The 27,249-nt window shown below is 38.9% G+C and overlaps 3 protein-coding genes across 4 annotated transcripts; 1 reads left to right on the plus strand and 2 right to left on the minus strand.

The window, feature by feature from the left end:
- Window positions 1-487: 487 nt before the first annotated feature.
- Window positions 488-7,700, minus strand: LOC137299126 (V-type proton ATPase subunit F-like). The gene is made up of 5 exons (XM_067831649.1): window positions 7,606-7,700; window positions 4,531-4,612; window positions 3,969-4,051; window positions 2,965-3,087; window positions 488-1,742 (listed from the first exon to the last, which is right to left on the minus strand). Exons 1-5 carry the CDS (start codon window positions 7,654-7,656, stop codon window positions 1,713-1,715), a joined length of 369 nt encoding a protein of 122 aa, XP_067687750.1. The 5' UTR covers window positions 7,657-7,700; the 3' UTR covers window positions 488-1,712.
- A 587-nt stretch (window positions 7,701-8,287) lies between these two features.
- On the plus strand, window positions 8,288-16,885 carry LOC137298382 (transmembrane and ubiquitin-like domain-containing protein 1). 2 transcript variants are annotated; one of them, XR_010957741.1, is made up of 4 exons: window positions 8,384-8,458; window positions 11,498-12,436; window positions 13,336-13,960; window positions 13,995-16,885. XR_010957741.1 is itself a non-coding variant. In XM_067830634.1 (3 exons), the coding sequence occupies exons 2-3, from the start codon at window positions 11,574-11,576 to the stop codon at window positions 13,715-13,717; spliced, it is 1,245 nt and encodes a 414-aa protein (XP_067686735.1). In that variant the 5' UTR covers window positions 8,288-8,458; window positions 11,498-11,573; the 3' UTR covers window positions 13,718-16,885. The 2 variants fall into 2 exon arrangements, 1 of the variants encoding a protein (XP_067686735.1); XM_067830634.1 differs by having other exon boundaries at window positions 8,288-8,458; window positions 13,336-16,885.
- A 6,130-nt stretch (window positions 16,886-23,015) lies between these two features.
- On the minus strand, window positions 23,016-25,761 carry LOC137298403 (uncharacterized). Its single transcript, XM_067830664.1, has 3 exons — window positions 25,691-25,761; window positions 24,345-24,505; window positions 23,016-23,195 (listed from the first exon to the last, which is right to left on the minus strand). Exons 1-3 carry the CDS (start codon window positions 25,731-25,733, stop codon window positions 23,064-23,066), a joined length of 336 nt encoding a protein of 111 aa, XP_067686765.1. The 5' UTR covers window positions 25,734-25,761; the 3' UTR covers window positions 23,016-23,063.
- Between the last annotated feature and the right edge of the window lie 1,488 nt (window positions 25,762-27,249).

Genomic DNA, 27,249 nt, shown 5'->3' on the forward strand with positions numbered 1-27,249 from the left:
AGCCCTGATCTTGTTTCACTTCGGTTGAACATGTAAGCATGGATTGATATTATCTGGACATTATTGTGATTCGAATGAACGATTGCAAGCCCTGATTTGTGATAGCATACACAACTTGTGGTACACCAGTGGTAAACACAGTGCTGTCACTTTTTAATTCAACCAATAGGCAAAGTGCTAAAAAATCATATACTGAAATGTGAATGGATTGTTTTAAATGTTGATGTGTATACATGTTTATGTTTTCTTCATTTGCTCCCACTCCTAGTAGTTTAGGCTCGTGACTTAAGTAAAATACCACCACCTCCCCCAACAAGTGGTTGACAGAATGTGAAATCCATAACAGCAACAGCACACAACCTAACCAATAAATACCTGGCCTTTTATATAGATAACAATTCGACATCTGCAACGTAGAGTGTAAATATTTCTTTTCAGAAAGTGGTCCGCACTATATTCTCATAAAAAGCAAAATGTAACAGTCACATTCGTACTGATCTATTTTATTTCAGTTTCCATACTAATTTCTTATTCAAATAACATGAAGAGAAACAGACACATACACCAAAGAACAGTCAACCCTCCTGTGTAACTAGTCAAAACTCTCTGTAAACAACAAAGATGCGATAACTCTAACAGATACCTATCGCTGATATAAGCCTTGTTTAAGAGTTACTAGGTGTAACAGTTACTTGCCTTTAGTGCTACGATGTGAAAAACATGAGTTACCTCCCTTGTTTTCATAAGTCACACAAGTCATTTATAATGTTTTGACTAGATTGCAACTAGTGTTCCTTGGTCTCATGAGATCATATTATAGCTTGCATAAATAATTCCTCTAAAATGAAATGAAGCAAAAAGAAATGTTTGCTTCTATGTGAATCAGTATGAAATGAAAAGCCATACTGAAAATTCACACAAGTTGGACGAAAGAAAAGTAGAGTGATAATTTGAATAGAAGCAAAAACTTACAAATATTTTGAATGTTATGGCTGAAAATGAGAAAAGATTTCTACAATCTAGTTTTGATTACTCTTAAAGAACTTAAAAGAATGATTTCAAAATTATATAATACCCCATACCAAGGCATGTGTGCAGAGAGAGATTCAGCCTACAATCTGTATTCAAATTTAGGTCATAGATAAAATGTTATGTTCACTTCAATGACATTTATAGACGGGCAATTTAACCTTCACTTAATAACATCAATTCATATTGTCATGTAAACTTTGAACAATCATAAATGTGAAATATCCAATGTCACAACATGTCAATATTATCTTCATTTGTTAAACATTTTTGCAACTAATGAAACAGCCTTTGAAATTCATGAACTTCCTCCAGCCTAAAATAAAACAATTGTATGGAGAACATAAGCAATGTTGGTCCTTATTAACTCATAGAATTAGAGCAGAATTCTGAACCAGTTTTAATTAAAAGGGGAACGAAATTAAACAGACAAAAATGTAAACAAAGAAAATGCTCAGAGACATCTCATTCAAGCTGGGCCAGCAACAATAATAGAAACAAATGTTTAAGGCTGTAGAGTTACAGAGTAGTATTTATTAAATTTGCTTCTTGTTGTCTGCCCCCTGCACACAATGTCCTCTGCTAATATATATTGACTGTGTCCCTCAACATGGAGGTGAGTCCAAGGGACCGGAGGTAGGCCAGCCTACATCACACTGAGCACTGTACTCCAGGCAGATCTTCTACCGCAAGTCGTCTGCAGAAAACATGCCCTGAAAAGACAAAGTAGTTGCCATATAGACTTATGTATGCAGCACAGTCAGAGTTAAACCACCAGATAATCCTCTGATCAACATCATAAGCATCTATCTACACAAATCGGATATAATGACAAGGCAACCAAGTCACCAAGTCTAACCACCTGATCCCATTAGTCACCTCTAAGAAGAGCATGGCCTACTGAAGACCGATTCCAACACTGGTTCATGTGCAAGACGTAAGGCTAAGAGTTTGAACACGTTAAACATAGAATTACCAGATGCAAATTCCTGCACTCTATACTTGGACGAATTATATACGAATGCAGTAAAATATGTTTAGACTAAATGTTGTTAATTCATAAATTCACGAACCAATATATGTCCATATTTAATCAACCCATGAAGGACCCAGGGTAGAATAGGTCTTCAGCAACATGCTTGCCATAAAAGGAGACTATGCTTGTCGTAAGAGGCGACTAACGGGATCAGGTGGTCTGGCTCACTGACTTCGTTGACACATGTCATGGCTTCCCAATAGTGCAGATCGATGCTCATGTTGTTCATTACTGGATTGTCTGGTCCAGGCTCGATTATTTACAGACCGCCACCATATAGCTGGAATACTGCTGAGTGTGGCATAAAACTAAACTCACTCACCCACATTTAATCATTAAAAAAAACCCACATGATCAAATGTTCCATTACCCAGTAGCAATATGACCTGGGAACGCCATTTCTATCCATTATATTTAACAAACTACCTCTAAATATGTGCAGTCTTATTCACATATAGACAATTCCTACAACACTTTCTCAAACTGGGACTCCCTACAATTATATCTTTGGGTTCAGAGAACTTCCTGGTATAGGACAGCTCCTACTCAGGAGTATTATCTGACTTACTGGCTATTTTTGGCAGTAATGAAGATAGCCGGTCAAACATTTTAGATTAATACATACATTTGGTGGGATCAGTTTTCATGAATAAGGAACAAAAGGTTTTCACGGTTGAGTCTGTGATGTTGTCACTATTCCAGCAGCAAGTCTATCAGCTTAATGTCTAACTGTCTGCTATTAGTAAGCTGATGAGTAAATTAGGCAACATACAACTTTACCAATAACATGTTTACTCCATTGTTCCGATGCATGTTTCAACAGAATAAAAAAAAAAGAATCTAAATCACAACATTGCCTCATGCAATAAACAATAAAATGGTTTCCATTAAGGACCCACCTTAGCACGTCGCAAAATGGAATCTTTTGAAGCATCGTATGGTGCGTCCTTGCTGGGGATCTCTAGCACAGCAGGAATGGGTTCGAGATGGGAGTCAATCACATGACGAATCATCTCAGCTACCTGAAATGCATGATATGCATAAACATATATCATTTGTTTAATAAGTTGAATCTGAGCCATCTAATCCCATCCTATCTAATCAGAGAGGTTTTGTTTGTTGTTTAGCCCAACACTCAGCAATGTTTCAGCTATATAACAGAGGTCTATAGTTTGTCATAAGAATGGAAAAAGTTTTTTTTTTTATTTTTAATCTTTCATTTACAAGCAAACATGTATAGAAAAGTTTTGTAATAATACAACAGCATGTGGATACATGTATGAAAAAGCACAGTTGATCGAAGAGTACAACTGGTCAGATTATTTTCTAAGTAATCAATGTATTGTTAACCAATATTGAAAAAATATCAGTTTCTGTTGATAGGTATCATAATGATGGACAATTTCATTTTTTAAATATTCTAACTTTTGTCTGAAACCATTTGTGCTGTATCTGTAAATATAATGTTTGACCACTAATATTATTTCATTAATCGAATTATTGTTTTTTCCTTTCATTCCCAATATAAAGATTATATTTGTAAGCTCCAATTGTAACTGTACTGAGTTCAACCATGATTCTATTTCTTTCCATAATTAAAAACAAATTCACATTCCCAAAGCATATGGTTGATGGTTTCTCTTTCTGTTTCACAGAATGGACAAATTGGTGAAGATGTGTATCCAATTTGAAAAGTAATTGGAACAGGTTGGTATATTCTGATATTGTGCTTAGGTCATTTTGTAAGGTGGTATATTCTACTGTGTTGAGGACAGTATAGTATCTAGTATATTCCGATGTTGCATCAAGGACGGTGTGTGATGTGTATTCTGATGCTGTCATGAGGTCAACACTTTCACTTAAACATGTTAAAGGTGGTCATGGAGAGAGTCCCATCACTTACAGTTTGGTTGATGAGAATGATGGCAATGTCATCCCGCTTCAAAAAAGACCGGAATACATCCTCTATCTCTGTAACACTTGTGTCTGAAGTAAAAGCAAAGGTCTGTAGGTTAATACAGCATCTCAGACATACCTACAAGGATTGCATATTGGCAGATAAATTAAATTGAAATATGTTGCGATACTGGTATCCATTTTATATACATAATATAATGGGAGATAGAATATTTGATCAGTAAATGCATATCCTGATTTCTAAGCAAAAGATATGCTTCTGAAATTTTTCAAAAATATGAGTTGGAAATTTACTAATTTGAAGTTAGGGTTCGTGTTGTATGACACTCTCAGTAATATTCTGGTGGCAGTCTGTAAATAATTGAGTCTGGATCGGACAATCCAGTGAATAACTGCATGAGCATTCATCTGCACATTTGGGAATCCATGACATGTCAACCAAGTCAGCAAGTCTGACCACCCAATTCCGTGAGTTGCTGAAGAGATACTGAAGATCAATATTGTAACCTGGACCTTCACAGGTGGAATGACTCGGTAAAATCACCTACTCTTGTCAACAATCAGGAAATTTGGGTGTCTGTGTTTGTTCATTTCTCCAATTCCGCCCAGCACGAAACCAGTGCAGGTGTCCTGGAAGAGAGGTAAAAAAAGTCTTTAACACAGGAGTCTTCTTAACAGAATATTATGTAGGATAGTGGGTTTGACACATGGGCGGTAGACATACACTGACGGTACAATCACTGTTTTCATAATTCCATCATGTTGGTTGCACCTTTATTTCTGCACTATAATCATTATGTCAAGTAGAACTATTCATAGAGTGAATATGATCCCTTGGAAAACTTCTTGCACTCTACCAGAAAATGTATCTTTTTCCCAATACATATGTATATATACATGTACAAACACAAACATGTACATACGTGTGTGTGTGTGTGTGTGTGTGTGTGTGTGTGTGTGTGTGTGTGTGTGTGTGTGTGTGTGTGTGTGTGTGTGTGTGTGTGTGTGTGTGTGTGTGTGTGTGTGTGTGTGTGTGTGTGTGTTTTTTTTCACTGATCATGCTGATAAAAACTGACATAGATTCTGAGACACAAGTTTAAAGATCACATGCAATGTAAAACCCAACTTTGCAGATTCTGATACCTTTCGGTATGCACTTACCGAAACAAACCATCAAATATGCCAATTCAACCTATAAAGTTGAAAAAAAAAATGCGAGGAAAAACAGCCCTTGAAATCGGGAGTTCAAATGATTCGCTAAATTTCCCCCAGCGCTGGGGCAAAAAGTGGTTTCAACAGCTGTGCCCATAACGCATGCGCAGTGAATAGGTTCGTGGAGCTCGAAACAGTATGCATGACCAGACTTTGAGGTCGTGAGCATTAGTTGAATCTTGCTTGTGTACACAAACAAGTAAATAATCTACTTATTACATAAAAAAAACTTGTTGATTGTGGTAAGCAGCCTCTGTCACAGTGAAAACTCAATGTCTGGTCTTATTGACAATGACACCTATGCAATATGCAATGCACAGCTTCAATCATCATGCAGTTTGAACTTAACACCTATCAGAACATATGCCATAAATTGATTTATGACTTGTGCACCGGAGTCCTGTCTCTGCCACATTATGTAATTAGGCAGGTGTGATACTTGTACACATGCCATGTTTTTATGTCTGTGGGTTGCAAACAAACTACATCCATTTTTCTTGGATGACTGGATCTGATGGAAACTGGTGCAAACTCTTGTCAGTTTCAAGTAATGCTTTGTACTTGGATGAATGACAATTTCAAGCCATGCAGTAGTTCACCATCCCTACTGAAGCGATTTTTGATTGGATCAAGAACATGTATTTACAAAATCCAACATCTCTAAATACATAGTAAATATATATGGATAACAACTTTTTTGTATATGATTTTGTTTGACAATGGTAAGTGAGTGAGTTTAGTTTTACGCCACACTCAGCAATATTCCAGCTATATGGCGGTCTGTAAATAATCGAGTCTGGACCAGACAATCCAGGGATCAACAACATGAGCATCGATCTGCGCAATTGGGAACCGATGACATGTGTCAACCAAGTCAGCGAGCCAGACCACCCGATCCCGTTAGTCGCCTCTTACGACAAGCTGAGTCGCCTTTTATGGCAAGCATGGGTTGCTGAAGGCCTATTCTACCCCAGGACCTTCACGGGTCTTGACAATGGTATATAAATCCATACTGAAATGATGCATCAAGTACAAGAAAACAAGTTGTTATCCATGAAGAATCTTAGATTCTTGTGACCGCCATACTTCTAAAATACTCATCAAACAGATCATCTTTCTGTACACACAATGAGCCCTCAGCATATCAGCAAATAAACCAGCCAATTGGAAGCCGTGGTTACACTTGAGTGCACACACGTCCGCTATGACTGGGTTCGGTCTGCCGAGGGCTTCGTTCTGAGGGAAGTAAGTCCAAGTACAAAATATTGCACTTTTGAATCGCGATTGTATGCTTATAATTTTGTTTATTTGTTGCTTTACAAGCAGCAATGTATATTATATGTCATGATTGAGTGATAATTGTGTTTTAATTATGTTTGAATTTTTGGTTGCATGTGACCTTTAAGAGATGCACAATTTTGAAGTTTGCTTTAGTTGATATTCCTTTCTTTACGTATTTCGTATACAAGGCACTGAATCCTCACACCTGTACACGTATGTAAATAAATACAGACAAAAAGTGGATTATGAAATAAAGGCATATTTTATGAAAATGCTGGTCTGAGTTTAAACTGAAAATAAGACAATGTGGTATGTTTGAATGGCAACTTAGCAATTTCATGGTATTTTATGTCTATGGTAAAAAAACAAATGAAAAAAAAAATACTATTAACACAAACATGCTAAAAACTGGGGTTTTCCCTTGCCTGCAAAATGCACTTTGATTGAAATTCTGAAAATATTCCTTGCTGCAATATTCTACTAACCAGAAGGCTTACTGCCTTCCCTTTCATTTCCCTTGCTTCTCTTGTAAGGTGACAAGTAGGTTTTCTATTCTATTATACCTGTCTGTCAGCAAGGAATCTTCACTTTCCTTTATCCTGTGATACTTTGCCATTATCACAACATGTGAAGCCTATTCACCTGTGTCCAGTGGTATTGGTATTATCAACATATTATCTTAGGGACCGTTCATACTTTATCACTAGGGACTAGGGAGGGCCGATGAGGATTTTAATATTCTTTCTGTACAAATCTGATAGCACCCCTTTAATACTTGGGACAAAACATCATTTGACGGTTTTTTGTTGCTTTTAATTGATAGATAACTGAATTTGATCCGGCATTGAGGATTTGTGGGCATATTTTGCACGAATGATGCACTGAAGGATAAAATGACTTTAAATTTCATGGTTTTCCCGACAAGGTGACTTTCAACTAGAAATAATTATTGCACTCGTGAACATGATGCGTCAACAACGAAGTGCAAACAGGATCCGACATACCATAATCTCTAAGTATATTGTTAGTGTATTTTGAAATTAAAACACCGGATTATTGTTTTCTTTTACGTGCTCGTAAATGAACATGGGCTAGATGAAAGAGAAATACGGAGTGATATCATGTATTACCTCATCACCAATGACAGCTATTAGCCGTCCCCTTGCTGCTGATATCGCCATCTTGAACAAGTGCGATCATGTGACCAATTGAAATATGATATACTACTATCCACGAGATGAATTCCATTCACAAATGCGTGTTGCCGTCTTCCAATGGCCCAGGCGTGGTTCATCTGGCAACGATGGCACAAAACTCCACAACAGTATCAATCAATGTATTGCACTTCACAAAACACATAAAAAGTAAATGAAGCATCCTTCGTGTCACTGATGACCAGACACGTTTGCAGTTGTACACAACAAATGAGCAGTCCCTACTTTCACAATAACAAAGAGCAATCCTGTTTTGCGTGATTACAAATTTCATTTTTTTCATATTTGTTTTACTTCAGCAGGATAAATCTTTTCTGATATTTTTACTGTTGGATGGATTAAACTGTCAGATTGTATTGACACATCTGGTGTCTAATAGAAGGTCACAAGAGCAATCCTAATTGTCGTAGGGGACATAGTAGTAAATATACTCGGAGAAAATACTCTACTGTTACAATGTTGACAGAAAATGTTTACACTGTCGTGTGGCGGTAATACCTTTTTCTAAAATTAATAACAATTAGTGCAAATATGAAAATTCGTGTAATGCGAACATGGAATTTCATCAGCATTTAAACTTCCGGCTCCTGGGTGAGGCAGTGATAAAACTAGTCCTTTGATCCTGTTGCGCATACGCCTTCAATCACAAAACGAAATGCAAATGTTTGCCGAAACATAGTCAGAGGAAGTAAAGCCTCGGGGAAGAGAAACGACGTGATCTGTGGAACATTTACGTGCCAAAAATAATAGAAGCTATGGGCTACGAAAGGTATATTCACTTTCAAACACCCTCACAAACGCATATACGCGTGGATGTCACCAGGTAGAGATAGAATTTACAACATTAACACGAAATATGTTCGCAAATTTTTCGCAACTACTCGATCCAGATTCGTGACGTGTAAACATTGATAAATTGTCCAATCCTGTACACTTGTTTATCAAAACCTTTCAAGCAAATGACACAGTCATTTCCCCTTTTTTGAGACGCATAGGCAGCACGTCCACTCCTCATCCGTGTTAACGTTGTAATTTTGAACTAGTCTCATAGTCATAAAAACATCGCAGATAAAAACTGGTATTGAAGCCGCTTCTGTCTGTGTCAGTCTATTTATATGACATCTGTCAATCTAACTCTTGATTTTTTAGGTACTTGTAAGGCAACCAAAAATGAATCAGCTGAGACACACCCTATGGCTGGAATACGAGTTTATATGAACTAGTCTCTAACTTGTCCTTTTTGTTATGAAAATGTTATTAGCTGTTAATTTGTAGCCTATTTTCTGAATGTGAAATCTAAGTAAGTAGACATTTGAAACCTGACTCTGCATGCCATTCTGCTAGTGAAAGAAAACATATACAATCATATGATCTGCCAAGGCCAGAGCGATTGTCGGTCAATACCCTGTCATCTGTTCCTTTGTCCAGCTTTAAAATATGTTTTCCACCATTTATTTCCAGAGATTTATGGTGAAGGATCAAGAAGGCATAAAGGATTAGTGAGGAGATACTAAAGAATGTTTCTTGAGAATGAGATAGATCAATTTCATATTACTGGTGTTGGGGTACCATTGTGGTAAAAGTGTTTGCTAGCTATGCCAAATACCCAGGTTCGATTCTCCACTTTAATACCATGTGTGAAGCCAATTTCTGACGTCCATAGTGATGTTCTGTGATATTGCTGGAATATTGCTAAAACTTAAAGTAAAAGCAGCATTTCATGTTTTCTATTTCATATTCTACAAATTATTGGGTATTGAATTGTATAATCTCACATCCTCATTTAATGTCAGTTTTCTGTTTGTCAGTACTGGTGATATTGTCCTTTAAGGACTTATTTGTGAAATCAATACAATGTTTGAAATTGGCTGTGGTCTTGGGTATTTATTTATATTTGTTCATATCGTAGTTTTGGAAAACCAGCAATTTTGGTTTTTTGTACTCTAAGCCAGTTGACCATATGATTATGTTATGCACTACTGTTTATTTGAAAACAAATGACATTTCCTCAAGATATTTACACCTATGGGTCTAAAACTTAAATTTGTATAAATTAGTATTTGAGATTTGTTTGCAGAATTCAGGTCTTTCATTGAATTATGGCTCCTTTGAATTATAGTGTACTGAATATGTTATCTTTTGTCAGATACCCAGGCATTTATCATTGTAAAATTAGATATGCAGCAAGTATGTAGTAGGATGTAGCATGATATGATGCTGAACAGTTTCCTACATATTTTCATTTTCGGTCATTTCGTTTGAGCTTCTCAAGCTCCATTTTAAGTTTTTGTAATGCATTTTCAAAACCTCTCTGAAGTACAAAGTTATTCAAACTTGAATGGTATCAGCCACAACTTCTCTAAAGGTAACCATCTCCGTGGGGTAGTTGTTAACATGTTCCAACACAATAACAAACAGGTGTACGTGGGTGAGCATCGAAGCCGCATATATATTTTAAATCTACGATGAATAATCTTTCAGAAATACTAAATGTATGTTTCTGAAAAATGCACATAGGTGAAATTCGCTAGTGAATATTGCCAAATTTAATGTGCTTATATTTTGCTCATTTTTGTTAGTATTTAAAGTCCTCTTTTTATTTCCTGCAGCACATTTGGCACAAAGTGGGGGATTTAGTATTAGGCTCCATCCATCCGTCCGCACGTCTATACACATGGATTAGAATATCTTAAAAACTGTTGACTAGATTCTTTTCATATTTGGTATCATGGTTTATCACAGTAAAAGAAAGGTTTCAGTCAGGTTCGATGATGTTGACCTTCGTCTCAAGGTCACAAGGGGACTTTAGCGTTTTACCTTGTCAGCGAGATATCTCTAGAACCGTTCACTGGATTTTCTTCATATTCAACACCAAGCTTTATCTAGGGAAGTTGCAGGGCCGATTCAGTTGATTTTCAAGGTCACAGTGACTGTTTCTTAGGAGTTTCATACACTTTTCAAGGTCTAAGTGACTCTTCAAAGTATTTTTTGTGTTTGAACAACTACAGTGCTAGATATCAAGATAGTTTGAGAGTAATGCTTTTGTTGACATTTAACTTCATCTTAAACTATGACCTTCACTTTCATGTGAAGTTTGATGTTTCATGTTTGATGTGATAATATGTAGCAGGGGATTATGTCATCTTGGTGAGAAGGCTTGTTATGTTTTCATTCATGTCGTCCAATAGCTTGACCATCTGTCAATGACAGTAGCAAAATGTGTTCAATTATTTTCATAAATAACACTTTCTGACGCATTTGTTTGTGAGATGCAGAATTTCCCTGTCAGTGATCAGGCAGTCACGCGAATGAGTGACCCCCTCTCAGGTAGTCACTTGAACATGTAACAGGAGACTGTCTTACATACACGTTACGTCCTCCACTGGTTACAGCGTCGGCCTGGAGAGCGGTAGGTCGTGGGTTCAATCCCCTATCATACCAAGAGACATTAACATATGGTGTGTGCAGGTTCTGGCCTGGCATTCAGCATTAGGTAAAACATGGACTGGTTGGTTCGGAGTCAGTGTGTGAGTTGTGCATTCATGCGTTAACCATGTGTTAACTGCGGCATGGTATCTCAGTGAGCACTGTAAAACCAGCTTAAGTCTGGGCTAGGACAAGCAGACACACATGCACATCCATGCACATCACCATATGAGTGAAATACATGTATTCTAAAGTATGACTTTTGTAAGTATTACAGAAAGCGATGTAAAACTAGACTCACTGTACTTGTAGTTTGGAAATACAGGTTATGACAATGACTCACACGAATTTCTAGGTTTTCACGCTATAACTGATGTTCCAGATGCTGCTGAGGATGGACTGGGCATTTAGCTGAAGCTGAAAAAGATTGGAGTTGGAGCAGGTCCTTGAAGATTTCCATGCCTCTCATAGAAGGGCTGGGTGATGAGGTGACCCTCATCTTTTGCCTGGTCACGTTCATTGTGGTGCTACTTATAGCATGGCTGTCCACACACACCAGGGACATACCCTTCTTCAGTCTCATTGTGGTGGAGCTCACACAGCGGGCGACTCTTCGGAGACAACTTGCGGATGCGAATCAGCAAACACAGGGACACCCGGAGACACCACAGCTCCAGAATGCTGGTGAAACTCAGGATGGAATAGCTGATGCTGCTCCTGGTGATGCTGCTTCTGATGCTGTTAGTGATGCAGTCCCAGTTTCTGATACTGACAGCCCTACAGTTGAAAGTGATGATGTGCAGAAGGATGCTTCTGTCCTGGAAGAGGATGTAGTCAATGTTCATAGTCAGGTGGATACGCCAGGGAGTGGTGCATTGCCCAGAACTAGCCAGCTTGATGACGATAACGTGATAGCCAGAGAGATAAGCAGGACTACCAAGTCATCACGAACACTGCAGACATCCAATGTAGATAGTCAAGATGTAAACAGTGAGTCTTCTGAGGATGCAGGCAAAAATACAGCTGCATTGTCATCCTCTGCAGAGACTGTTCAGCCTGTGGTTACAGCCTCTACACAACTGAGGCAGAGACATGTGCCTTCAAGAGAACCACCATCCCCATGCCCAACCTCCTCCTCCCCATCCTCCTCCTGCCCAACCTCTTCCCCCAGCACTACTGGTGTATCAAGTGGAACACACCAGGATGTATTGAACCAGTCCAGTGATAATCAAGGGCAGATCAGAATCCGGTTAAAATACCTGAATGACACCCAGCGACTTGTGTACAGTAACCCAGGAGATACAATTGGCCAGTTCAGAAGGTGAGGGCACTATAACTATTACAATATTAAATATTACAATAACTTCATAACTGAGTGTCCTGCTGCTTGAAGGTGTGCCTGAATGGCTGTGACAGATATGCATGCCTAGGCTGGACAGAAACCGTTGCACTCATTCCCACTAATATGGACTAGCTTACATAGGAGTAACGGGAGAAGGTTGTTTGGTTGCCATCGACATGGGTGAAATTAATGCACAACTATTTTAGACTGTGTAATGTTTTCATCATTTTTCGATTGGTCATTCCAATGCTAATTGAAAAAGGTTCCATTTTTGTATTGAAGCAGTTCATGATGCTGAGATTAATCAACAGCTTTTATGGTTGAATTCTTTTTCACAATAAAATAGTCTTACGGTTAGTCCCAAAGTTACACAAAATGACCTATCCAGAATGGTGCAGTTTGTTTATGTTTGTGAAAAGCATGATGGTTTGAGTTGAGTGAATATATGACTGGATTGTGTTTGAGGATAGACAGTGTCTGGGGAGAAGGTTCCGACATTCTGATGAAACAGTGAAACATGTTGTTCAGCAGGTGTCTGATCTTGCTGGGTATTGGTGTGTATAGATATTAAGGAACATAGGATTAGTGACAACCATACATGCTGGGTGAATCAAAAATGCTGATTTTGCTATGCAAAGTTAAATTCTGATCCTCTTTTCAGGATCAATGATTCACTTTGGATGATATGAAAAACTTATCCCAAATGCGTAGAACAGTGCTGATGCTTTTGCTCACTGGATTGTGTGATGCAGACTGAATTATTTATAGGCTGCTGCCACATATGATATAGGTGGAATAGTGCTGAGTGTGGCATTAAGCAACAAGACAGGTATTGATTTAAGGAACTGCATAACCACATTTATATTCTTGTATTTCAGAGCACATTTTTCCACAGAATTAGCAGATAACAAGCTAGTGCGTCTAATCTTCAATGGACAAGACATGCGCAATGACCGGAACACCCTACAGGGCTACAACATCACTGACAACAGTGTAGTACACTGTCTGATCACTCAGAATCTTCAGCAGACAGCCCAACCTCAGATGGACAATGGGGATGGAGATGCAGCAATTGGTTCCTTCATGCTGCCTCTCTTTGCCCTGATACTGGCTTGCATCTGGTATCTGCGCATCACACAGAAACAATACTTTAATGCTGTGTCCACTCTCTCTCTGGCAGGAGTGACGTTTCTCTTCCTGCTAGCCTGTGCTTCAGTGTGGCGTGGAGGTGGGGACAGAGAGCATCAGCACATGGATTAGACTTGATAATGTCAACCCTTACCCTGGCTGTGGCAAAATGCCTTTCCTTGTGGCACGGCAAGGGAGATAACTGTGCAAATGAGTCTTTACTCTCCTCAGAAATACTGATACCTTTTTTAAATTTAAGGTGAGAAGAATGGTAAATTAATTTTAGAAATGGTTCCATTTCAGCCATTTCAACTCTAATTGAAATCTATTCTAAGTGAGTGGCTCCAAAGTTTGGAATGTCTGAAATAATGAACAGTATGCTTCAGTCTAAAATATAATGTCTGTCAAGATAGAAATATCGCAAGATGTTTTACTGAGTCTTTGTATTGGCAAATTAATGGATTGGAATATGTATTGCCCACAGTGCTATCCATATTTTTGATCTGTTGAGAACTTGTATATGTCAATCGTATTTTCTTCAATATATAATGTATATGTTTTGGTTCTGATAACAGCAATCTCACAATTCAGTTGCATTGTCAGCGATTCTGTTTTCATTTTTAAACAATTGATAGTATTGCAGTATGCTGTTTTGGTTTTATCATAGTATCCTGAAGGAAAATACCAACTATGAATGACAGTCTGTCTACATATTAATTTGAATTATGAAGATATATACAAAATGTTCATGCTTTTTCTTTCTGCAATATGTTGGTTCTCAGAAAAGATTACGGTTTGTTTCATTTGAAAAACATATTGCAATGTACTAGTGTACTTCTAATATTTTACAGTCCTTTCTTTTACTGTTTAATCCATAATATATATTCCCGTTTTCTCCAAGGTAAAATCAATTTGTTCTCCCAAAAGAATGATAAAGCTAGCACAATTTTGAGTAACCTGCTTTTATCTTTATTAACTTGAAGGAGGAGAATGTATTTGAATCATATTGTGCTGACTGCATTTTGAACATGGCATTGGATTACATATATTTATATATGACATGACATGATATGTATATGAGACAACGATGTTTGGAGAAACCTGTTTTAGCATTATCCAAAATTGGGTAGATGTAATGTGTAAACAGCTAATAGTAGTATGAATGATATTACCCTCAGTTGAGCACAACCACAACAGTGGTACCTTAGTTATCCAAACAGTCCCATTCCCAGTGACAGTTCTAGATTGACAATTTCTGGATTATTAGGTTGTTCTTAATAGCATTCTTGTTGGTTGAAACTGTATGTTTTGAAGTTTGGATGTTCCAAACAGCACTGTCCCTTAGTGGAGTTATGGGGTGACAATGAATGTGATAAGATGTCCAAATTTCTCCATGGCCCTTTTCTATCAGAGTGTTCAAGCTGAAATATGTCCTGTTCTTATCTAAGGATTAAGGTGATAGTAATTCTCATAGCATTCACCAAGCTAACAGTCTGTCTCTTTTTTCCTAAACCTTACCATTACTGGTGTTTACCCTTTCCTAGCCCTTTCTGTACCGCAGAAGCCCCTGAAAAAGTTGGCACTTGTTTTCTGGTGCTACTTTTCAAATGATACAGAGTTATCTCTTTCAATCAAATTTATGCATTTTCACCACTTTTAGCCTGCAGTGCTTGGTTTTTGGAAGATTGTGCGATGACTTGATTGAGGGACACATGGCAGATATTCTGGTGGAGACAAATATCAGTCTCATGGTCTGTGGTTAATCCTTCCTACCTTTGATTTATTGTTCAAGCAACTGTGTAGGGGCTCATGCACTGGTTAAATTCTACAAATGTCTCTCAAAATATGCATGGGAAAATATGTATCATCTTTTGCGCCTATTTAATTTATGTGAAGTTGTGGGAAAGATACTGAGTTCCCGAGGCACGGCAGTTAGCTGACTGAAAAAGTCCAAATGATCCTAACATAATGCATCCTCGATATTTACAGGGCATATGTGCTGAAAAATCTCCACTACTGGTATTCCTGATGACTTAATTACATCCCTTGGCTGGCTGTTTGTCCAATCAGTTGTCTATACTGGAAAGTTGAGGTACCAGTCACAACTCACTTTTGCTTTAAAAATTATCTAATCTATTAAACTTGACAACAGAGTTGATGCAGAGGTAATCTGAAAGAGGTAGAAGGAGTTCTTGCATATTTTTTAAAAGTTTCGAACCTGTCAATTTGTCTGTATGGTTGCCCCCCAAATCTGAGTCATGCTGCGAACACTCCATCACAGCTGCAACCGCTGTTGTTGACACTGGCAAGCTCTGTTGTAACAACGGCTTAGTTGATTGGCTGCTATGAGAATGCAGAGCCAGCAAAGGGAGGTAATAATATCATTGGCCAGCATTGGTAACTACTCGTCTCTTTCCGAGACTTATGCAACGGAATGGTACGAGTAGTTACAAATGTATTGGGCAGATGCATCCAGGCTGAAGTGGCGATTTAATGGAACGTATACCAAGGATTAACATAATGTAACTTGACATAAATATTACAGTTTGCTAAGTGTTTGTGGGAATCTAGACCTTTTAAGGCGCAAAGTCGCCGTAAAACCATAGGTACTGACCAATGTACCTGCCTACCTACCTGATGATTGCGGACCATAGTGGCCAGTTATCTCCCTTACCTTGAAAGCCGTAGTGATGCTGTCTTGTCTGAATTTTCAGTCATGTTTGTTTCAGTTCCGGTTGAAATTAGATCATTTGGGTTATCAATACAGTGTGGTTTTGGTTGTTTCATTATTTATATGTCGTCATCCCAAAACTCGATCCACATTCTTCACCTTAATATGGGTGAAATACAAAGTTCTTGGATTTTTCTGATATTGTCCATCCTGAACAAGTCTCTGGTCAGCATCACAAAAGTATTCTTATTCTTTACTGCCAATTTTTTGATGATCTTGAATGAAAACAACCAAACAGTAGTAGTATTTTAATCAGTTTGCAGTGTTCCCATGTAACTATGGCAACGGTAACTATAGCAGCAGCAATTTGGAGATTTCTTATGAACTGTGAACATTGTATAACCAGACATAATAATCTGTGTATGATATTGTTGTATAAATGTAAGATTCTGTGTATATTTATCTGGATCTTGTTGGTTTTACATCATGTAATGCCTTGTTAAGAAGTAACATGGCCCCTTAAATTATGTCTTGTTTCAGAGACAATTTGTTATGCCCCAACGTGGCATAAACTGATTTTCATTACTAGGTGAACCCATCATTTAAAAAATACATATTTGTTGACACGTTGCTGTTGTTTTGTTGTTTCTTTTGGTCTTTGTTATTATATTACATTATGATCATACGTGGTTATTGCATTACATTATAATTATATGTGTCTTAGTTCCAGCATTCCACTGTGTGAGTGAGTTTGGTTTTAGAATGTTTTAAGCTATATCCCATCGATATCTTGACGAGGGACACCAGAAATGGGGTTCACATTTTTAACCCACGTGGGGATTCGAACCAGGGGACCAGTGAAGGTCCGTGGTAGAATAGGCCTTTAGCAACCCTTGCTTGCTAGGAAAGCCAACTATGCTTGTCTTAACGTTCGTAGCCCTAAGAATTCGTAACTTTGATCGTAGCCAATGTCTTTAAGAATGGGCTTACGAAGTTCGTAAACTTTACGAACGTTTCGAGAATAGCTTGGCAGATGTTTAATGGAGATAGTCCATGTCACGTGGTCTAAACTCTCTTGGCTCCCTTCTTCCTGTGGAGCTTGGCGACCTTGGCTTTCTTCCTGTCTAGTTTGGCAACCTTGGCCTTTATTCCCGTGGACTCGGATTGGCTGCTGGAGATGGGGCTTGGATAACAGGCCCTCGGGTCACTGCGAGGATTAAAGATATTTATTTTTCCTTTTCCTGACTCATGCTAATTGCTTATCTCCTCTTCTCTGGCGAAGGTAGTGGAACGCCTGAACTCCCTTGAAGTGCCCTTCTAGAAAGAAGCGGACGTAAAATACACTCACCCATGTGTAGCTTCCCTTTTTCCGCGCCCTAGGCCACATGGCCGGCCATGCTTGTCACTCTCTGGGCGGCCGGAGGCACCTGAGGGTCCCGATACGGCGATAAGTTCTTTCTTTATTTTGGTCTTTAAACTAAATTCTGCTCGTATTCGGTATTTGGATTTGCACATGCATTATATGTTATCAAATTTGTCATAATTATGTCATATTAAGCATGTATTTCTTCACATGAGACTTAGTCCCAATTGATGAAATCGTGTAGATTGCAGCTGTCAGCGTTTGATAATCATTTAATTTGCCAAACCCACATGTTCTTCTAACAATCGTTGTAAATTTTGCATAGAATTGTCTGATTCAGAATTTACTCTTTATACACGGTCTGTTTTATAGACGTGCTAGGGACAAGCAACGGCGGCTTGCATTAGTCATGTCTAAAACAAGTGATTTAAATCTGGATAATTTGTTAACTACTTATGCTTATATAAATTCGTACATAATGGTGCACATGAAAGACAATTGCATGCGAAGTGAAATTTAACACACAGTTGAGAGCGAATGGAAACCAGCAGTTATTATTACCTATAAATGCATATCCGGCGTTCATAGTTCACATATTACGCTGCTTTGATTCCAGTGAAATCATGACTTATGAAAAGATAGCCCTGTTTGTGAAGTACCCTCACAGGTACGGGTAAGATTTATAGTGCGGATAAACCTTTCATCAAGAATCATGATTTGTATCCATCAGAATTTAACGTACTACAGACCTGTGTCTTTCTTGACATTCCTGTCGAAATTCCTGGAGCTTTCTGTTAAGGTCCGCCTGTCTTCACACCCGTGTCAGCCTGCATACAGAAGCTGTGATACTGCACTACTCTATGTTCTCAATGATCTGCAAATTGCAGGTGATAATGGGCAAGTTGGACAATTCGTACTCCTCAACCGGTCCTCAGCGTTTGACACGTCAGATCACGAAGGACTCCTTGGAACTCTGGAGACTAGCAACGGTGTGATTGGAACCCCCCTGAGCTGGATTGAACCCTCAAACACAATCTGTGATTGCCAGGGGTCATAATCAGATCAGACTGTTCTCAAGTATGGCGTTTCACAGGGGTCAGTTCTGGGACCTATTCTATTTACTCTGTGTGAGCTTGATCCGTTGATTGCTCTCAATGAATCAGGCCATCACGCATATGACATGCAGCTGCTGAAGATGTTTCATGCCCAATACTCTCAGTAGAATCTTCAAATCATGAAGATCTGAATTGATGACGTGAAGCAACGGATGAACGCATATTTGCCCAACCTGAATGACAGCAAGACAGAAACTTTACTACTTGTTCCAATCGTGCCAAAGTGAAGTCTGCTCAGAGACGCATGGGAGAAGTCTGACATTCAGTTTTCAGAAAATACACGAACCTCGGTACCCAGTTTGGCCATGAACTCTCCATGGAACCAAATATCAGTCAGAGAATCAGGTCCTGTCACTGCCGTTGTTCAGAGCGAATGGGGACCAGCATTTGTCATGACCTATACATGTACATCAGGCGTTCCATTTATTCCACGCTACTTTTTAATGTTGCTTTGGTGAGGATTGGGTTTCGACATTATTGAGACATAACATCTAAAATCATACTATTTTCCTACATTTACATATACACCACGGACAGAAACGAAACAAATACTTTTTTCACTATGTACTAAACCAAAAGGCTTACATAATCATAACACAAATTCTATTCATGTTGCCAAGTTATCAACATGTTTATGTCATTCATATAGTACATCAAACACAGGAATCATTTCCCTCTTAGTTACAAGAGGTATGATGTATGAAAGGGAAAGTGTAGGTTGGTCTCTGGAATTCAGTACCCAACACCATATTGATTCTGGTAGTTGGTTAATTACTCGGAAAGTTTTCTCAACGCTGCATGTTTTGTGATTCAATATGTTCGTCACTTTCCGTTTGGGATGTTTGACTCTTCATGTACATACCGAAGCATGAGTCACATTAACCTATTCGGACAATGTTCTATTTCTCAGCCGTTCCGAATTTTCTCCTGTGAAAGTGAAAATAGACATCACAAACAACTCTGGGTACACTGAATTCCGAATCCTTGTTTCATACGAAAATGGTATCGACAAACGACTATTAATTGTAAACTGTAATAACACCGTGTTTCCGTATTTCATGGCGACCTGTAGGCAGCTTGACTTGAACGAAGACCTCACAGACTTTCCAGGTTTGATGAGGTCGTAAAATGATGAACGATGCATCCATCTCTATGGTTAAAGCTGTTATGTGTTAATGCGCCTATTCAATGTGATTCTGTAACACACAATGAGATACATATAACATGAATTCCGCACCAGACCAGATCAAAAATTTCTAGCAGCAGAGCCTCGTTCTGAGATTTCCACGATTTCCAGATTTCCGTTTGTCAGAGCTCGCTGTACGACGTGTCTGCGAGTATAAGAAGGAGCGTAGTGTTGCAATAGCCAAATACTTACATGTATCAGATCATACTGATTAACATTTACGTATCTAGTTAATTGAATTGGTCTACAAATGCTGGACTGGTCATTGCACTCAGTAGCGTAACAGGACGGAACCCAGTCAACAGGAAACGAGACCGTTGTGCAATCACTGCTTTGACGTGATTTACTTCTTGCGCATAATGTTTTGTATCACTAGTTTGACCACAGCGTTAGCATCTAAACCAAAACATCACATCTATTGCAATACGAAGTTGTAGATCAATAAACAAGTGTGCCTCTGTATCATACCAGTTTCGTAATGCCACATAAAGAAGCTGTGAAGCGTTGTCTGAGCTTGTCTCAATATGAGTGTACCCTGAATGTGACTTTATGACAGCTAGCACTCTCCTCCTCATGCTCCCTGTCAGCATCCTAATCCTCTGGTACATCAGTTTCCAAATAGGTCAGGTTCTGCATAGGAGGATCACTTTGTTTGCACACGACGACAATCACGTGTCAGATAGGCTCCAAAGGGTTAAGAGTGGGGCTCATCCAATCGTGAGATATGTCAGGGTGGTGAGTGCCTTGTGTCTATTTCAATTAATGATCCTATGTGTTAACCATCACAATTTATCTGCAAACTGACAAGTGACAGAAACGTAACATACCTGCTGTTATGAGCACATGGCCGAGGGGAACGAGACACTTCATGGCGGCCAGTGCACCGGCGTGTGACGTATATTTGTTTTTGTGCTTGTGCCATGCTGTATGTAGTGGGCGCGTGTTTGCACCAACACTGAACTGTCTTAGTGTTGGTGCAAACTTACAGTCACATCGGCAGCTTCAACCATATCGGGGCGGGACAATGTACAGGTGTGTGGTATGTGTTTGCACCAACACTGAACTATCTTAGTGTTGGTGCAAACTTACAGTCACATCGGCAGCTTCAACCATATCGGGGCGGGACAATGTACAGGTATGTGATGTGTGTTTGCACCAACACTGAACTACCTTAGTGTTGGTGCAAACTTACAGTCACATCGGCAGCTTCAACCATATCGGGGCGGGACAATGTACAGGTGTGTGATGTGTGTTTGCACCGACACTGAACTGTCTTATCTAAGTGGAACCAGGTGGACCTGTAGATAGTGGGAGAGTGCTGTATCGTGACTCAACACTCAGTGCCATTTAGCGGTCAAACGTTTCAATTTGAATACAGTGGAAGCTATGAAAAAGAGCAGCTGTCCAACCCGGCAAGTTGTCAACACCGGCATAAAATCTGAGTCTCGTGCTTGGCTTGAACTTTTATCACCATTTAAAAATGTAAAAGCTCTGCAATCTGTAGAAATGCATATTCTTACTCAGCCATGTTTTACATCCATGGGTGAGATATTTTATAATTATATGAGATGACTAAGTCACCATGAGTAACTAATAAACATACTTTCATTTATTTACGATCCCAAAACCTGAAAATGCAAAAGTAGATATTATCGGCGGCCCATAGGCGAGGTAATCTACATTTTACGTTTTCAAGAAACCGCCTTTTGAGGTTTTCTTTTGTTAAAAGATAGCCAGAGTTTCTGGACTTCAGAATCAAATTGTGACGCGTTGACTGTATAAACAGGACAACAAGACCAACATACAAGAGACGATATATCACTTTTGGGTTTAGGGCTTGAAAAGTTGCTGACAGAAAGACAGAATTATTTGCAGTGAAATCAATAAGATCATGTCCCCGATGTTCGTGGTAAAATTGAGTAATATGCAGTTAACTGCGATGCAGTGTGATAAAACAGCATGAACTTAAAACCATTATGAATTTTAAGGCAAACTGCTGAAAACTGATAAGAACTGTATGGCCACCTTGAGAAAGTATTTGGTTTTCACAGGTGTTCCTTACTGTTTCTTGCGCCCTACATTCTTCCGTGTGATATACCACGGAGGCATTTTTACAAGGATATGCTTGTCTCGACTGGAACTGATTGGGGCCGCGTATCCTTGGAAACCTGTAAGCTCAGGCATTGACGTTGCTGTTCGTGACCGGAATAAGAAGAATAGTGTGGAATTTCAATTTTTACCGTGGTCATCTTTTTGTAGGTGTTCCTGACTCTCTGTTCATATTTGCTTCTTCGGTTCAAGGGATAATTCCAATGACGGCCTTTTGGAGGAACCAAAGCGACATTCAACAACAGATCTCTGACGTAATTGCATTGGCCCGCTACTGTAGACACGTTTGAAAACGGTAGGCGGGGAAAGGACATGACAGACTCAATATCCTCACGAAATGGCTGAATCTACTTGAGACGTTCTCGTGTCTCCAGACACTTTACATGAATATCGGCTTCTTGAAACACATGTCGACGTTATTTTTGTAGATGGATATGTATATAAAAATTATTAAATACGTTTTGACCGTGGGTAGATATAACACTTTGCATGAGTCTCACTGTTGCACAAACAGTTTTACACAAACATGGATTGTATCACTCTATTGTATGGCGCAGATTCGATTATTTACAGATCCCCGCCATATAATGGCGTTAAACAACAAAGCAAACAAACACCTTAAGTAAATCCTTTCCTACAAACTGCGACCCTTGGGCATGCCATAGTCCTTTTATGGTGTGATTCCATGTTTGACGTGAATATATTTTTAGCTTTTCGGAACAATACACATGTTCGCGTCAAAGATTATGGTAACCATGCTAGACTGAAGTTGGTATTTAGGTCCAAGTACAAGATTTTATGAAATATTAGGGTCTAGAAATATTTCAGTAATATCACGGCATAGGACACCGGAAATGTGTCGGGAATAGAACACGGACCCTCGACGTGACGGGCGATTGCTTGAACTACTTGGCCAAGCCACCGCCCCATACACAAAAGTAAGCTCCTTTGGTACTTCGATGATGGTAAAAAATAACAGAAACCCATTTCATCGATGCTGAATATTTTACTTAATATTGTCCATGTCAGGTGGTCTAAACTTTCTTGGACCCCTTCTTTCTGTGGAGCTTGCCGACCTTGGCCTTCTTTCTGTGGAGTTTTGTGGGCTTGACCTTTTTCCTGTGGACTCGGATTGGGTGCCGGAGGCGGGGCCTGGACTTGTGACCCTAGACGAACAAGAAACTGTCGCAGTGACGTCTTGATAATAAATCAGGAAAACATCGTTTTGTTGTAACCAATAAACATGTGTTAGACCTTGATATGAGTTCAGAATGCATCTACCTTAAATGTATCTCACCTTGTTGGAATATTCACATGAGAAATGTTCAAATCATATAGAGTAGCTTTTGCAAATTTCCACTAACGCCAAGGCTGATTGCGACCAGAAATTGTTCACAGGGTCTTTGGTTTGACTTCTGAAAGATTTAACCACTTGCAGGCTGTACGTAGGTTTCCATTGTATCTTGACTTGAGAATATCACCTCAAACTCATTTATTCTAAAAAAACCCTCTTTGTTTTAAAAGAGAAACATGTACATAAAGGGAAAACGGCAGAAAGTACAATTAAAGTTTTACAATATAAATACAACATAGTTATAGTATACAATATAAGCGTTTTGTCGTGTTCATAGTTTTGTCAACAAAGCTTACTAATAGGTATTTTGTTAAATATTTTGTTTATGCAAGATCTTGTTTCAAAAATATATATTTATAAGTCATTAGATTGGGAAAAGATAAGTGTTCAATAACGCTTGGCATTTGAATAAATAATACAAATCATCTGCTACAGCAATGAAGAGATTGTTTCCCTTCCACATTTCCAGGTAATGATAACTGGGTAAGAAAATGTAGTGAATGAGTGTGTTTTTACGTCGCATTTAGCAAATGTTCCAGCTATGACACGGCAGAAATGTGCTCCAAATATTAAAGCTATATCTGGGATCGAACCTGGGTCTTCGGCTACCCCACAGTAAAAAAAACTCAAAACTGTTGACATCCTCTCTCTATGTGTTCTTGCATGTGCCATCGTTTTCATAATTTAGACAGGCAGCAGGGTAGCCTAGTGGTGAAGCGTCAGCTTGTCACGCTGAGGACTCAGGTTCGATTCCACTAATGGTTATAATGCATCAAGCCAATTCTTACATGTTTACAATCACTAGATAAGCATCAAATTTGGACAGAGGCCACAGGTTTAATCCGGCCACTTGATTTCAAAGTGGTACGTTGATGATTCTATAAGCAGAGAAGCGAAAAGTACGTCTCGTATTGTAGTCTCTTCGTTTGTTTTTAGACGAGAAAAGCAACGTTTCGCAAACCTTTTTGCCAGCCAGATACTTTGAAAAGTGCTTTGCAACAGATCTTGGTCCAAGGAGCTTATCGTCTACGCAGACACAGAACTTCTGCGATATTCCGCTGGGCCCTACGCAAACGCCCCCTGTTGGGCACCCTGAACAGTCACAGGCAAGAGCAGAGAACTCTGTAAGAAAACGGCATCTAGTTAACTAGCAGCTCTTTTACCATGACATATACATGCATATCCGATGTTCGACTGACAGGACTCCAGTCAAATCGGAGCATGTTAGAGGAAAACCCTTCATGACGCAGAACTGAATTGAAAACACAGTCAAAAGCTTCTGGCTTTTGCTTCTGCACAGCAGGCGCCTTAAATGGTTGAGTCCATCTGATTCTTTGAGTCGGTCATGACAACTTTACACTGGAAAGATACGATCTGTTTCCTGGTTGCCCGAAGTTGCTGATTTCTTGTTTAACGGTGCTCTCAGCAATATTTCACCTATTCGCCGGTCTGTAAATAATACAGCCTGGACCAGGCAATCCAGTGATCAACGTCGTGAGCATCGTTCTACGATATGATGACATGTGTCAAAGATTACCCATAGTGCATCATTACATACAACGTAATACACCACACAACACAAAACTATGAAATATCAATGAATCTCGTGTACTTTACTTCATTTGGGGAGTATAATGTCGTATCTTGATAATATACCATAACCAGTCCGCTAAGCTTCTTTATCGATCGGGCACTACATAACACCAGAGGCGATTCGCTCAGGCCGTATTTTCCCACGCCGTTTCCAAGTTGCTTTGGTGGCGTTTTAGTTTCGATTTTGTACAGACATAAGATCTAAAAAAATGATTGTATTACTCACGAGTGTTTCTGTATTTTGATATACTTCAGATATGCGAAAGAAACAAACATGTTTTCCACCAGGCAGACGCCTGGCATAGTTAAAGTGCAAACTGTGTTACTGTTGCAAATTTATGACTCGAAATCACAATCGGTTAAAATATGTATAAATACAATATACTTGTAATACAATAATCATTACTTTCTTTGGCCAGTAAAAAATGTATGATTTCTACAAAAGAAAGTCTCTGAAATATAATATATTGCACCACATTGGTTATGGAACTCGTGTAATTTTGTGTTGGCTCAAGCGTGTATGTTTTGGGATTCCATGTGTTTGTTTGTTTTGCTGGAGATGTTTGTGCTGTTGCAGCGTTGTCTGAATAGTGTATTTCATTGATTCCATGTATTGGTCCATATTTCCCTGGGATGGCGGACCTGTTTCAAAGTAGCTGCCAGCTAATGGTGTAAACGTTTAGATGTAGAAAAAGTTACAAAAGCAAAACGTACCTGCTATTATAAGCACAAGGCCGAGGAGAACGAGACTCTTCATGGCGGCACAATGTACAGGTGTGTGCCGTGTGTTTGCCCCGACTATCTTATCAAAGTGGAACGAAGTAGACCTTTAGATAGTGAGTGTGCATTTTATAATTAGAGTCGCGGTGGCAGCTTTCCGCCATATCGTGAATATTTCACACTGAAAATGTGTTAAAACCTATCGACTGTAAAGACAATAGCGAACAAAGAATTTCCCACGTATATTGAATAAATAACAAAGACATAAACTGGATTCAAAAGACAATCTTACCACATCAAATAGGTACGTATGGGATACGGGCTTGAGACAATTGCTGACACAGGAAAATTGCACTCGAAGTATTATTTGAAGTGAAATCAGTGATGTAAACAGCATAATCAATATAATCAAGTTTATTGGTTATTAGCTGGTGAGTGAATGTAGGTTGAAAATAAAAAAAGAACCCCAATATTTGGGTAAAATACAATAATTATTAAGATTATTTGTTACCTCTAATGCAAAGAAATATACGTGAAATTGAAAAGTTGCATCTAGGTTATTTTGACGTCGGTAATTGAATATACTTTCAGTGATTATGTACTTAAGCTAATTATAAACAAAAAGACTATATTTCCTATTTCTATGCTGCGTTATCAAATATCACTTTGAGAAATTATTTAGTTCGGACAGGTGTTCATCACTGCTTCTCACACAGTGCATTGTTCCCTACTACAAACTGAAGAAGAAGGGACAAAGAAATGCTTGTCCCAGCTGGAACAAACCTGAGTCCACGAATAAGTCAAAATAGGTAAGGCCAGTCATTGGCACTGCTACTCAGGTCACGATTGGGGTATGTGGAATAGAGTGAAATTTCAACATTTACCTCCGCTTTTCGGAGGTTTTCCCGAGTCACTGGCCAAAATCAACAAATATCATTTGGCTCAAGTGGCAATTTCTGATGAAGAGGAACTAACGTTACTAAACAACAGACACCCGACGTAAGAGAAAACAAAACAAACCTGATCCGGAAGATAATGACTCTGTTGATTGATTGACTGATTGATTGATTGGTTGATTGGTTGGTTGTTTGTTTGGTTGTTTGGTTGGTTCACACAATATTCCAGCATTCTCACGGCGGTGAACACCAGAAACGTGGGGAAGCGAACCCGGATCTTCGGTGTGACGAGCGGACGCTTTAACCATGAGGCTACACCACCGCTCCAACATCCGAAAAGAATGGCTTGTGTCAGCGACAGACGTATTCGTTGATGATGTTGCTATAATTGTCTACAGATAATTCTCATGACTGTTAGCCTCTTACAACAAGTAATGTACACTACTCCAGGAAACTACAGATGACTTGTTTTGGAAGAGGCCGGTTGCAGTATTGTTAATTTACAAATAAAGATTGCGATATGCTGGTTTTACTCATGTCGATGTCACGTTATTGTTGACTGTCAGTGAATGAAATTGACGCTCATTTGATGGTCTTCTCGACGGCTTTTGAACATAAAAGTAGAATCACATCCTTTCAGTTATAGTCATCACTCAT

Source organism: Haliotis asinina, chromosome 10 (genome assembly GCF_037392515.1).
Source record: "Haliotis asinina isolate JCU_RB_2024 chromosome 10, JCU_Hal_asi_v2, whole genome shotgun sequence".
In the NCBI taxonomy this organism is placed as follows: domain Eukaryota; kingdom Metazoa; phylum Mollusca; class Gastropoda; order Lepetellida; family Haliotidae; genus Haliotis; species Haliotis asinina.